The 15,019-nt window shown below is 42.1% G+C and overlaps 1 protein-coding gene across 17 annotated transcripts in view; it reads right to left on the reverse strand.

Annotated features, from left to right (window-relative positions):
• The window catches only part of CAST (calpastatin), a 112,439-nt gene extending 103,942 nt beyond the window's left edge, over nt 1-8,497 (reverse strand). For 8 of the 17 annotated variants that reach the window (XM_081053931.1, XM_081053930.1, XM_081053948.1 and 5 more), the window contains exon 1: nt 5,642-8,497. In XM_081053931.1, coding sequence (XP_080910057.1) covers nt 5,642-5,716 — 75 coding nt within the window. In that variant the 5' untranslated portion in view covers nt 5,717-8,497. Of the gene's footprint in view, nt 1-4,969 lie in introns of all 17 variants that reach the window. The other 9 variants (XM_081053929.1, XM_081053951.1, XM_081053945.1 and 6 more) reach the window with 6 other exon arrangements.
• Between the last annotated feature and the right edge of the window lie 6,522 nt (nt 8,498-15,019).

Genomic DNA, 15,019 nt, shown 5'->3' on the forward strand with positions numbered 1-15,019 from the left:
CCTACTTGAACTCAAAAAAATCCACAAGGAGGAATATTATCATCAAACTGGTGAAAGACAGAGAGAAACTTGAAAGCAGTAAGAAAAAAAATGACTTGTCTCATACAACAGATACTCAATAAGATTGGAGAGTTCTCATCAGAAAACTTAAAGATCAAAGGCAGTGGGCCAAGTGTTGGCAAACATTGGAAGAAACTGGAAACCTTGTGTATTGATGGTGGGAATATAAAATGGTACAACCACTTTGGAAAATAGTAAGGAGGCTCCTCAAAAAATAGCTAAAATTGAAGCAACCCAAGTGTCCATTGACAGATGAATGGATAAGCAAAATGTGATATACACACATGCAATGGACTATTATTGAGCCTTAAAAAGGAAGGCAATTCTGACATATGCTATAACATGGATGAATTTTGAGGATATTATGCTAAGTGAAATAAACCTGTCACAAAAAGACAAATACTGTATGATTCTACTGTGTTTCCCCCAAAATAAGACCTAGCTGGACCATCAGCTCGAATGCATCTTTTGGAGCAAAAATTTTTAATATAAGAGCCAGTCTTATTTTAACATAAGATTGGGTCTTATAATAATATAATATAATATAATATAATTAATATAATATGATATAATACCGGGTCTTATATTAAATTTTGCTCCAGAAGACACATTAGAGCTTATTGTCCGGCTAGGTCTTATTTTTGGGGAAACACAGTACTTACATGAGGTTCCTAAAGTAGTTAAAATCATAAGGACGGAAAGTAGAATGGTGGTTCCCAGGGGAGGGGGAAGAGGGAAATGGGGAGTTACTAATCGAAGAGCATAAAGTTTCAGTCAAGCAAGATGAATAAGCTCTAGAGATCTGCTGTATACCACTGTACCTAAAGTGAACAATAATGTACTGTACACTTAAAAATTTGTTAAGAGGGTAGGTGTCACATTAAATTTTCTTACAATAGAATAAAAAAAAAGGGCAATAGTAAGGAATAAAGGAATACAGATACTCGAATACAATATTATATATTTGAGTGCATATATGTAAATCAAATGGGGATGTATTGTTTAATGGGCATAGAGTTTCAGTTTTCAAGATAAAAAAAGTTCTGAAGATAGATGGTGGTGATGGTTTCACAAGGATATGAATGTACTTAATTTCACTGAACTTTACACTTGAAAAGGGTAAATTCTATGTTATGTATATTTGACCACAATAAAAAACAAGACTCACAGAAAAAATAGAATAAAGATAGACTGCTTAGAGAAGTCCTGTATTGCACTGAGACAACCTATTCAAATTAATTACCCAACCATTCACCTTGGAATCTCAAATGACCACCCACTGTGTCCACCCCCAGCAAGCTATATCATTGGTTAAAAAGCACTTGTAGAAGAATATAATTAACTTTCTGGGAAGTATCAAAACTGATTAAAGAGCAATATCACCAGATGTCACTCTTAGTTTGAAAGTTTTATCTGCAATAGGAAGCAAACCAATTCAGAAACTGCCAACCAAAAGACGATAGCATCTGACCTCCATTCTCCCAACACCCTAAAGCTTGTGCCCTTTTTGCAAACACTATAATTTGCATACCTTACTCCTAAACATCACTGCAGCCAAGTGGTCTGTCCTGCCATGGAAGACTTGTGACACTCTTTCCAGACTGGTTGCAATGATGGGTCTCCCAAATGACTGGGCTCCTTGATCATGCTGCCACTGGGCCCATCGGTCTAATTAGGCTAAGAAACACCTTTAATTAACATGGCCTAATGGAGACAACTTATGACTCAGGAATGCAATTACTGGTGTAAATCAAATTTACTCACCAGTATGCTTCATCATTATGATGTTCATAAGATGTTCTTCAAATCTACCTTTAAAAAAAACTTTTTTTTTAATATGCCCACATAATTCTTCAGAAGATCAATGATATTGATGGTATTCAATGTGAAAACATACACTGTAATGTTTCACTGACTAGCTTTATGTAGCATTTCCTTAAACATATCACAGATATATCTTGTAATTATTTTATTTCATTCTGCCTAAAATTTTATTTAGGTCATTCACTGTCTTTTTCAGTATTTAAAGGATACCACTAAAGATATTTTAGTTATAGAATTTACCAAAAGCATGATATACCTGGTGTGCAAAAAAATGTATACAAGTGGACACTTTGGTCAACGTTGCTCAAGCAGTAGTTTGCCATAATTCGAAGTTTCTGAACACTGATGGTAACCAGTTTGAGCACTTCTTGTAATTGCAGAAGTCAAACGTGACTTGTATTCCTCTTTTATCGGTATATATTGAGTATTAAATTTTAAAAGTTTTCCTTGTATGTTTATACATTTGTATACAAATGTGTATACATTTTTGGCACCCTCAGTATATAACATATATATATATATATATATATATATATATATATAACACATATATATAAAGATACATATACTTGCACATATATCATGTATGTGTGCATGTTATAAATTGGTCCATGAACCTTTACGGGACTTATTGGTCGGCTTTTACATGTTTTGTTGTGGAAAAATGGTCCTTCACTACATTCTCAGAATGGTCTGTCATCACCCCCTCACATCAAACAAAACTGGTTAGAAATCTATGTCTACAGCTGTGCTGTCCAATACGGTAGCCATTAGTTATTCATGTCTATTGAACACTTGAAATGTGGCAAGTGTGAACTGGATTTTGAAAAATTAATATGAAAAAGAAGATATAAAATGAACGATTTGGACATTGATTACATATTGAAATAATAAAGTTTAAGATGTAGTGGGTTAAATACATTATATTATTGACATTAATTTTATCTGTTTCTTTTTGCTTATGTTCATGTGCCTACTAGAAAATTTGAAATTGTATATGTAGCTCTCTATAATTGTACTGCACAGCACTGTTTTAGGAAAAGTCAAAGTTTGGTCATGGGTATGTTGCTACTTCTAGGAGGTTCCCACTAGCAAAATATTTCTATAATACTTTAGTTCCAAAACTGGATTCTAAGAGAGGTTTTAGCAAAAATGTCAGACTATGCCTAAATGTAACAGAGTTAAAAGCGTAGATTTTAAACTACTTTCATCCAAATAGTCCAGCATAATTTCCTTTAGATAATCATGAATTTAGAAGAAGTCTGATATCAACTCTGAATGACTGCCATCCATATTTGCAGATAATTCACGTGGTGCATTTTGATAAGTACCTCAGAACAATAATGACTCAAAGCAAACTTTAGCTTTTAGCACATAAGATGCTACATTTTACAAGTCCAGAAAACATAATGGGAAACATTCATGAAGAAATATTTCAAGGGAAACCAGAATTCCCAAACATTAAAGGCATGTGTATGGTACTTTGATTCATTAATTTAATTAGTCCCTTATGTTGTGCCTAGGGGGTCTGACAATTAAGTTTGCAAACTTCTTGCAAAGATATTGCTAACCTTTTTTTTGTATCAGACAGATTATTCATTATGAATTTGTACCAACTGGACAAACAGTTAACCAAGTTTCCTACTTGGAAGTGCTGAAAAGGCTGCATGAAAAACTTAGAAGACCTGAAATTTTCGCCAACTATTCATGGCTCTTTAATCACGACAATGCACCAGCTCCCACAGTACTGTCTGTGAGGGAGTTTTTAGCCAGTAAACAAATAACTGTATTGGAACACCCTCCCTACTCACCTAATCTGGCCCCCAATGACTTCTTTCTTTACCCGAAGATAAAGGCAATATTGAAAGGAAGACATTTTGATGACATTCAGGACATTAACGGTAATACAATGACAGCTCTGATGGCCATTCCAGAAAAAGTTCCAAAATTGCTTTGAAGGGTGGACTAGGCACTGGTGTCAGTAAGGGGAGCTTCCTGAGGGGAGTACTTCAAAGATGACAGTAGTGATATTCAGCAATGAGGTATGTAGCACTTTTTGTAGGATGAGTTCCCGAACTTCATTGTCAGACCTCATATTATCACCCCCATTTTATAGATGTGGAAACAGGTTCAAAAAGGTCGACACATTGCCCTTTGAGAACAAGAACTCTCTCTTGTTCTCTACTGTGTACCATGGAGACTAGTACTTTGCTTGGCACATAGTAGGTGCTTAGTAAATGGTCACTGGCAGATAACTGACAGTTTCCTGATTGCAACACAAGTTTTCTCTCTAAAGAGCCTCTGATTACATCTTTTTTACAGTACCACATGCTGAGACAGATGTTTTTTTTAAATTCTCCCCATAAATCGACGAAATATAAATATTGATACTCTCTCAACAAAACTTTTGTGTATTTTTTTGGAAAGCAATCTAGTGTTAAATCATGATTCCCAAACATTACAAGTGCCAGATTGACTAGATATCACACCTAATTGGTTGGCCTGGAATTCAATGCACTAAACAAATGGAACATCTTTGTCCCTCATCCACAATAAGAAAATCCAGAGCAGCGCCCACTCCCACCCCAAGGATCTTGATCTCAGTTGCTTCTGCTTCTTGGAGTTTTAGGTTTACTCTGCGCCCCCCCTCACCTCGTCCCATCCATGCTTCCTTTCCTCCTTTGTAATGTAGAATGCACATCTAACAACATTCCTCTAGAAGTTTTAAGTTTTACTCGTGGGTTAAAAACAAACACTAGCTCTGAGCTCTTCTAAGCTGAGTCCCAGTTCATCCAGGGATCGCATCCTGGAGCGGAACTCCTCCAGCAACAACTCCCGTTCCATTTAACTAGTGAGCGAGAGCTGAGCCCGGTGCATCTGCTCACACACACGCGCACGCCCAGGCGCGCTCGCACATACCACTGCAGGGTGAGTCTCGGCCTCTCAGGGAACCTACCTGCAAGTCGCACCCAGTCCCCATCCCTTCCCCGGCAAACCCGGGACAATACCTCGTTCGCACGCCCGAAAAGGCCAAGCGAACACATTCCCTTCCCGGTCCTGCCCAGGCACGATCGCTTCTATTTACCGTCTTGTACCACCAGCTTGCGAATGCCATGGCGATAACCAGTTTGCTCCCAGGCGCGTGGCGCAGGACTTGGCGGGATGCAGTGCGGTAGGCTCGGTGCTCGCACTCCGCCTGCCCTGGACTTGGCTGGCACCAGGCTCTGCAAGTTCTGCAGCTGTCAGGTGGGCGGGCACCTGGGAGGAGCCCGACGCAGGCCCCGCCCCGACGGGCTGGCCCCACCCCCCGATTTGGCTCCGGGCTGGTTAGGGAAGCTGTGTTGTTTCTCCAGGCAGCCACGCCCTGTATGTTGCCCTGACTATACACGGAAGACAGGATCCCGCAGTCCTGTTAAACCACCCACCCACTTTGCGGGCAGGAGGGGATCCCGAGTGAACTTTAGTCCTCTTTCATCCCCATATGTGACTCAGGTCTCACCCACCAACTTTTCCCGACACTGGCCACCCCCTATCTGGCTCGCGCCACGCCCAGCTCACTGCGTCCAGGTCCCGGAATCCCCGGCCACCTCCAGCCACCTGTCCAGGGGGGGCACTGAGCCCCGAGCCTTTCCCGGGCCTTGGTGGGGGAATCGGGCAGCAGGCCGGACAGGCTACGCCCAGAGGAGGCGGCCCACATCTCGGGGGCCGGGGTCCCCCCAGTGCGCGGCACTGCGGCTCGGGCAGGAATGCCACTCACCTCCTGGGGGTGGCGGGCCGCTGCGGCGCGCCGGGGCCGCGGGGAGGCGGCGGGCTTCTGGGCCGGCTGGGACATGGCGAGGCCGCGACAAGCGCTGCCTCCGGGAGGGCGCAGCGGAGACTGGAAGGGAGGCCCGGGCGGGGAGCGCTGCAAGGAAGAGAGGAAGGGAGCGGAGGGGGCAACGGGCGCGCCCGTGAGGCAGCTTTTCCGACCCAGCCCCGCGCCCGTTCGGGGGCTGCCCCTCGCCCCGCTGGGCCCTCCCCTTCCTGCCCGCTGCTGGCTGTAGCGGTTCCCGGCCTGAAATTTAACACCCTCGGCCCAGGGTCCTCCCCCAGTGACCCTCCCCGGCCCACCCCAGGGCTCTTCGGTTCTCTGTGGGTCGGAGAGAGAAGGGGTTGGAGGTCGCCGGGTTCCTCCTCCGACTTGCCCAGACTTATCTTGCGGTTGTGCAGCGGGAGAGCGGGACCCAGGCGTGGCCCGTCTACGTTTCCACCCTTCTCCCTAAGAATCTCAAGAAGCTGACAACGTTTCTGCAGTCCGCCGTGCTTTAGCTACAAGAATTTACCAACTCAAATCTAGCCCAAGACTGGGCCGTCTGGATAAGAAAGCGGATCACAGAAACAGATTGGTCTGTGTGTATGTTTATGGGTGTGCGCGCGCTCGTGTATGTTTCATGTCATTTTACTTTGGGTTTGTTTGTGTGTTTGCGGGGGGGGGAGGAGGCAGTTTTGAAAGTTTAGTAATGTTTTATGGGGAGAAAGCCGTCGGTCCCAATCCAAACCGAAGAACAGTACCAAATTGAAACCCCTATAGCTTTTCTGGAGCCTGGCGGGTTTGCTTTATGAGGCTGGATTGCTTTTGTCTTTGGCTGGTCTTACAACAGCACTTCCTGGTTTGGGGGTGGAAGTGAAATGTGACAAAACTAACTAGAAAACGCTCATCTGCAAGAGGCTGCCAGCCTGCAAGTGCTCCCGGTTTGTGATTAGACCTGACTGAAAAAACCTGTTACCCTGCAGTGCCAGTGACACTTTGGGCCTCAGGGTCACCATTCTCTACACTGCTGTGTTCTGTGCAGTGAGAGGGAGAGAGGCCAGATTATAGGGAAAGATTTGTCAAGTTATATGGAGCTTGGCAGAATGGAATTGCTTTTTCTCGTTTTTTAGGGATTCTGGGATTCCCTTTTAGGGATTTTTTAGGGATTTAGGGATTCCCTTTATCAAGGGGCTAGCTAGCCTCATCCTTAATGAGGGGGGCAGGGAAGGATGATTTAAATTCATTTCTTCTTCAAGGGTTCTACTTACTGTTTAGGGATATAGTATTTCCAACAAACAAGCTACACTGTAGGAATTCATACATAAAAAAATGAAACAACCTGAATATGGGGTCTACGATTGTCCTTCCATGAAAAAGTGATTGGTGGCATCAATTAGGTTGGTGCAAAAGTAATTGCAGTTTTTTCAATTGTTTTTTACCTCTTAAATCACAATTTTCCACCAAACCGCTTCAAACCGCTTTTCCACCACCCTAATACCTGCATAATTGATGAAAATATCATAAGCCTGTAAAAAAAAATGTTTTTTATTGTGACCAAACAGAGTAATTTAAGCAAACACTAAAACTATATGGGTGAGGTGATAGGCAGCTCCACCCCGCCCCACCTTGGGCCCAGGAACTGGAACCATTTTCTTACTCAGGAGCTTAGAGAGCCTACATTCAGGGTTTATTTTAGATCCCTGAGTTCATTAGTCTAACTCTAGAAGAAGAATGGTTCCCATTAAAGTTTGAAGTGTTTTCTAATGGAATATTTATAATGGCATTTAAACCAGTTAGTTTTATATTTCTTGAAAGTCTTCCATGTATTATCACCGTGAAAGGAATTGGAGAGGGAGCGATATAAAGATTAAAATACACATTTCCTGCCCTCCAGGGACTTATAGTTTAGCTGAAGTCATATGGCGTTTGTAACTAACACATGATCGTTTGAGTATCATTGAGACATACAGCGTTGAATAAGTACAAATGTGCTTTGGGAGTTTGGGGTTCTGTGGGTTTTGGTGATTGTAGAAAGAGAAAGGAGGTTTGTGTGGGCTGGCTGGCTGGTTGGATGTGGACAGAAGAAAGGGTGGGGGCAGTTCAGGAAACACAAGGTGCTCATCCACGTGGCTGGAGCTGCTAGTGCAATTCAGGAATAATCCATCCATGTATCAGCTTATTTATAAAGCAGCTACACTATGCTCATGATATAATTGATACCAAAATCTGTGAGCGATAATGAATGACCTTAACCTTCAGGCTTTGCTTACGAGTCAAAACTCATATAAGCAGAACAATTGCGGGCTAACCAGTGCACTGATGACTATACTCGTAAGTAAAGAAAAATTTCAAAGACGTTAAAGATGAGGGTGATCTCACTTTCTCTTGCAGTTAGAGGAATTTGAAACTTGGATAACATGACCAGCATTTGAGCATCTTGGGGAAGCTCATTTTAAATATATGGCTACTTTTGCTACATTTTTATTTGCACAATATTGTAAGAATTGTATTCCTTTATTTACTCAGTAACAGGATGCCTGCTATATGTAGCAGGGACCTCCAACACTCAAAGACCTCACAGTCCAGTAGGAAAGACAGACAAATAAAGCACAAGCACGTGACCATGGGATAAGGGCAGTGGTACTCCAAGAGAGCTGCAGGATCCTGAGGAGTTCATTCTGACTGAGGGGTGAGAGAGCTCACGGTCTGCATCCTCCCCCCATGTTTGACTTGAGTGAGTTGAAACCCCCCTCTAAGTAATCTCCACATTTTCTCTCTCCATCTCCATAGTTGTTCAGGAACTCATCACTTTTCAGCAGGAAACATATTAAAAAAAAAAAGAGAAAAAGACAGGATGGAATCCAGAGAAGAAGGCAGTGGAGCCTGAGAAGAAGCAAGCTAGTAGAAGGGGGTGCCAAAGGCCAAGGGAGGGAGCCTTTTAAACAGAAGCACTAGTCCACAATATAAAATGTCACTCAAAGTTTGGGTCAGGTAATGTATGAAGAGTGTCCATTTGATCTGACCACTGAAAGATTTTGGGTAACCCAGCCTGTGGATAAAACTGAGCAGAGTGTTCTTCTGAGGTACCCACAGTTTGGTTAGTCCCCTTCACTTTGGATGGTATTTCTTTCAACACCACCACATACCCCTGGAAGGGAAGTTACCCCCAGACAACCTAGACCTCTGGCTGACATCTTAAGTGTCTTCCAATTCCACAGAAACTTAACTGTCTACCCCCAGACAACCTAGACCTCTGGCTGACATCTTAAGTGTCCTCCAATTCCACCGAAACTTAACTGTCTACCCACAGAAACTTGAGACTTTCAGCCAAGTTTGCTCCACTCCATAGTGATATTTTCCTGAGTAACCCGGGGTGGGGGGGAAAACTTGTAAATAGACAAAGACAAATTAGCAAAATATGCAAAGGCTCTCACAGCCTTGTATAATAACATGCTTGTATCTGAGTAGGAGCTTCATGCTCTGACTGTTGAATTATACAGAGCAATGGCTCCAGTGGTGATGTTCTGTGCATAAAGGAAAGGTGTGCCAGCCAGTTGGAGAATGTGGTTAGACAACAGGAGCCTTGCCATGCACTATGGTCTGAATGTTTGTGTCCCCCCAAATTCAAGTTGAAATCCTAATGCCCATCATGATGGCGTTAGGAGATAGGTCTTTAGGAGGGGATTAGGTCACGAGGGCGGAGCTTTCATGAATGAGATCAATAACCTTAGCCCTTATTAAAAAAATGCCCAAGAGAGCTCCTTGCCCCTTCCACCGGGTGTGGAAACAAGGAGAGGTCTGGGACTCAGAAGAGGGCCCTCAACTCAAACGAGCTTGATCTTGGACTTTCAGCCTCCAGAACTGAGAGAAACACATTTCTGTTGTTCCTAAGCTGCCTGGTATGTAGTATTTGGTTATAACATCCCAAACGGACCAAAACACTGTGCTTCTCAGATCACACTAGGCTTGTGCATGAACAGCAGATGGGGTGAGAGGAGGGAGGAAAGAATGGAGATGGGAGGATGGAGAGACAGAGGCAGAGGAGAAGAAAGAGTAAGCAGCAGAGGACGTAGTTTTAAATTTTCACTGCTAGCAAACAAGAACTTGAGTCACACACGTATCTATAGCTAGGCCCTCGATTTTATCTCCTCCTCTGTGTCCCTCCAGATAGTAAAACACCTGCAAAATACCTTCAGGCCTTATTCTTCAGCATGACACAATTTCCTGTTTCTTGTTTGTGTGGACCAAAGAGGACTGAGATCACCTCTCCTTTTCAAAGATTTATTAGTGAGTGCTCTTGGGATCAACATTTAAGGAAAGGAAGGGGAAGGAATGGCCACAGGGAGCATGGTCTTAGGAGAGGAAGAGGCTCCCTTAAGTTGTGGCAACCCCAAAAGTGAGCTCAAAGAAGAGGGCTGTCTGTCGGTGGTACTCCCAGGAGCTAAGGACTCTTTTATTCCTAAAGGGGATTCAGGTAGCTTTTCACATTCATTACACTCCTCAATGCCATATAACATAAAATTCTGCAAATAGAATGGAGGCGGGAATAAATATTGCAAAAGCATGATGCCAAATCGCCACTTAACACATTAGGTTTGAAAATACTATTCATTTAATTAAATTTCTCCCCCTTTTATAATGACTTGCCTTCAAGCGGAGCCACTGAAGAACAGTTTGTTTTATAGAGCAGCCAAGCTGTTAATATGGCTATCTAGGTATAGAGAAACAATAATTTTACAACTGTGGTTGCTAAGAATGGTTAGAAATAAAAGGAAAATAACATTTTTATTTTCTAGTTGTGTCTAGTGGTATTAAAACAAAAAAGATTGCTCTATAGGTCTGTCAGCAGGCAAGGAGGTGGGTATAAGAAACTCCCTGCTTGCCAGAAAGCTCTAAGAGCCTTCAGCTGTCTTCTACTTTCCTCGGTAATTCCGTTTGGTTTGCAACTTTCCATCCTTCGGGGTATGGATTTATAAAAAGAGCTCAGTTCTCAGAGTCAGGACAATCTGCAGTGCAACAACTAACTAGCACTGTGGGAATCGTCCCTCTTCAATTCGTCCCTTGATGGCTTCTTGGTGCCAAGAAGATGGAATGTAGACCCCTTAATATGGTCTCCTAGGCCCTGCAGGATCTGACCTGGGCAGTCTCATTTGCAGCCTCATGCCTTCATGCTGCCATGTGCTCCTGCTTTCAGACATTGGGACGTACGTGGCTCTTCCAAGCTTCTGACTTTGCTTATTTCCCCTCCCCTGAAATATTTCTCCCTTTCCATTCCCAAAGCTCTCTCTAATTTTCCCCAGCATTGCAATATAATTCTCAGAAAAAACTTCTCAAACATAAAACTATTTTTGTAATAAATTTTTTTTAAATAATTCTAGATTTACAGAAAAGTTGCAGATAGTACAGAGAGTTTTCCATTTCAGCTTCTCCAGATGTTACCACCTTACATAATCGTGATGCATTTGTCAAAACAAAGAAATCCACATTGTGATATTACTATTAACTAAACTTGAGACTTAGTGAGCTTTCACTGATTATTTCATTAATGTCCTTTCTCTGTTTGTGGTTCCAACCCAGGATATCGTACTAGCATCATGTTTCCTTAATAGCCTGCGATAGTTTTGCCGGCTTTCCTTGTTTTTCACAACCTTGACAGGTTTGAGAAGCTGGTCCGATGATTTGCAAAATGTTCCTCAATTTGAGTTTATCTGATGTTTTTCACTCACGATTAGGCTGGTCTGTGAGTTTGGGATAAGAATACCACAGGGTAAGTGGCCTTATCATCACAGCACATTGGGAGAACCTGATATCCAAGTGATTTATCACTGGTGGTGTTAACCGTGATCACTTGGGGAAGGCACTGTTTGTCTGGGTTCTCCACTGAAAAGTTGCAATCTCTCCCTTTGTATGCTTTATTCTTTAAAAACAAGTCACTAAGATCAGCCCACATTCGAGTTGTTTTTGAATGATATTAAATCAGCTGTCTTTGCTTAAGAATATCCCTGTGACCCATTTGCTTTGATTACCAAACATAACAAAGGCAAATATTATTAAGTTGGTGCAAAAGTAATTACAGTTTAAAAGATCAAAAAATGTAAAATCCGCAATTATCTTTGCACCAACTTAATACAACCAGAGTTGGAAGAAACCTTAGGGTTGTCTGGACCTTGCATGACCTGAGTCACGTGTCTTCTTAGGACCACCCCAGACAGTGGTCACCTGACCTCTGCCCAGGTGACTACTGCAGGTAGGAGTGTGTGCTGGTGAAGGTCATAAACTTTGGACTCTGTTATTAGGACAGATTCATAGGTCTGGTATTTAGCTATGAGCTCTTAGGCAACTTACTGCATTTCTCTAAGACTCAGTATCTTTATCTGTAAAATAAACCTACTAATCCATACCTTGCAGGGCTGTTATTTTTAAAAACATGTTACAGGGAACTTCTGATTTAATGTACAGAGTGGATATGTGTCTACCCATTTTCTCTCCCTGAGTCCCACTGAAACAAGGGTAAATGAACTTAAAACAAATAGGAAAGTTATAAACTCACAAGGATAAAGAGATAATTACAAATATGAGATAACAACACATTGTTGGCAAATAGAAAATGACAGTGGAGGAGTGGAAACTGACTTTTACAGAATGGAGAAAGCGACAACCTGAGAGCCTGCAGAGGGGCTACTGAAAGAAGTGAGCCAGGTAGAATGCCAGTGTGAAGGTCCAGGATTTGGCGGGTGGGGGGGGCACACGGGCTGAATAGAGGGAGATGGGTGAAAATCTGTAGCTTGCAGTTAATAATACCTCAGGCCCATTCCACAGAGCAAGGTAAGTACCCTTTTCCAACCTCAAATGAGATTGGAGACTCAGAAAGAAAAGGATGGTGGAGAGAGGATAAGAAAATTAGAGGATCGATTCAGGACATGAAACAGAGGGAAGGATATAATCAAATAATGACATTTTAAACAACTCGTAAGAACTGACCAATAGTAGTTCACACACACACACACACACACACACACACACACACACACACACTCCCATAGGCACGTCCCTTGTGCCCTGTCCCTAGGCTCAATGTCTCAGAGGCCTAGTAGATATACAACCTCTGCAGTGTGCTGCAGAGCTCAAGTTCTCGCCCAACTGTATGACCACAAGTTGCTGTTCCCGTTCCCAACTAGACAGTGTCTCTGGGAGACGGGGACCCAGAACAATTTTATCTGATTTAGATTGTTGGGAAAGAGAACTGAGAGGACAGCATCATTGCCTTAAAACCACATTTATTTCTCGTCCTATTTGGGTCTGTGTTTATACATTCAAAAAAAATATTTGGAATATTCTTGGAAAGAGATTTTTCTACCCACTTTGTCATCCAAGCTCAATTCTGAGACAGCATAACAGAAAGAAGAATCACAATACATTGGTCAATAAATACTTCAGTGTCAAGACCAGAAAATAAATTTCCAAACAAAACTCTGAATATCTATTTTGCTCTGGTCTCTCAGGAAAAAAATCTTTCCTAAACCTTCTCTATCTCCATCTTTAAGGGTATGATTTACATTTGGAAAGCAGTAAAGACTATTTTGAATAATCTTTTTTCTTTCCCCCACCTATCCATTCACACATATACTACACACACACACACACACACACACACACACAGACAACCAGTTAGGTAGATAGGATTTAGGTAGACAAATTACATACATGGAAAGTTTATCTTAGTTGATGGGTGAGAAAGTGGAGAACAGAATTGTTCAAATTGTGTAAAGTAACCACAGTTTTTGAGGAGGATGTGTGTTGGAGGAGAATTGTCTGATTATTAATGTTGAGTATCAAAGTCCAAGTCACAATTTATGATTTCTAGATGCAAATAAAATATAATAATATATTTACTTCAAGAAGTATCATATTAGCCAGGATAGATAAGGCTATAGACCATAGTAAGCAACAAACTTCAGTGGTTGAACACATGAAAGTAGCTCTCTTTACAAATTGAATAAAAAAATCACAAAAATCTCCAAAAAAAGAAAAAGAAGATACGCCTCTCTCTCATGCAAAATCCACTACTGGTTCAGCCGCTCCCCGAGGCAGCTTGCTTACAAGTACTTTATGCTGTTTTCATCTTAACCGTCTTCATCTCAACCTGAAGATGAGGCAGGGGAAGGGAGAACATGTGGAAAACTCATAATCACTCTTTTACACTTCAAACTGGAAGTTGTCCACATCAATCACACTTCCAGCCCAGTGGTCAGAACTATTCCCAAGGCCCCAATCTACCAGGGAGTCTGGGAAATGAGGGGAAGCACATGGATATTTGAGGAGCATTAAATGTCTCTACCACAGGCTGAAAGCAAGGATTCAAGCCTGAGCTCTGCCGCTTACTCACTGTGTAATTTATTCAACTTCTCTGTAACTCAGTTTCTTCAAGACAGAGATAGCAATTGCATCTAACTTATTGCGTTGTTACTTACCTCATACCACATATGATGATATTCCAGCATTTAGAACAGTCACGGAGAAAGTTCTCAGTGATTGTTTGCTGTCGTATCACCATCATTATTATCTAGCTTGCTATGTCCACCAGGGTCGGGCTGATGTTCACAACCACTAATGACTAAGTGTAGGAGCAACGCTAGAGAAACACCTTGCATTTGAGTAGCATTTACAGTTGGAGTGCTTACAATGAATCTGTGAAGCGTACGACATGAACATAATTCCTGTTTCATGGATCAGGAAACAGCTCAGAATCTCTCAGTTGGGTCAAGGTCTCATTGCTAGTTCTGGACAGAAGACGAGAAGACAGTCATTGTGATTCTTTGAACAGACTTATCCACTGACCTGGACTGACTTACCAAGGCAGAAATCAAGGTGGCAACAGAGGTTTGTTCTGGGCCACAGAGCAGATCTATGGAGGAGAAAGAATGAGACACGTTTAAGAGAACGTGGGAAACAATGGATCCTGGAAGAGAGAGACCACATTCCCAATCTCAGCACCAGTGACCTTTCATGAGAGAAATGTAAGTGCACCTATTAAAATGAATTGTCTATAATGTCAGACATCCTCCAAGGTCAGGAATATATGGAGACAGAAACACAAGAATGCGTTGTCCCTGACAAAAATTAAGGGCTGCAGTGGGAGTCTAAGCCTCACTGGTACGGAATACAAAACAAAACAGAATGTTTTTTCAAACAAATCAGGCAGCAAAAGACTGAACCATCTATCAGCTTTAAATCCTTTTAGCAATTGGATAAGATTGAACTATATGAAATTGCCATCTCTGTAGGTCAAAAATTTTGAATATAGTCAATTTAAGATGGTTCAACCTCATAATTGGGGTAAAGAGG

This window comes from Rhinolophus hipposideros (genome assembly GCF_964194185.1).
Source record: "Rhinolophus hipposideros genome assembly, chromosome: 7".
Taxonomy (NCBI): Eukaryota; Metazoa; Chordata; class Mammalia; order Chiroptera; family Rhinolophidae; genus Rhinolophus; species Rhinolophus hipposideros.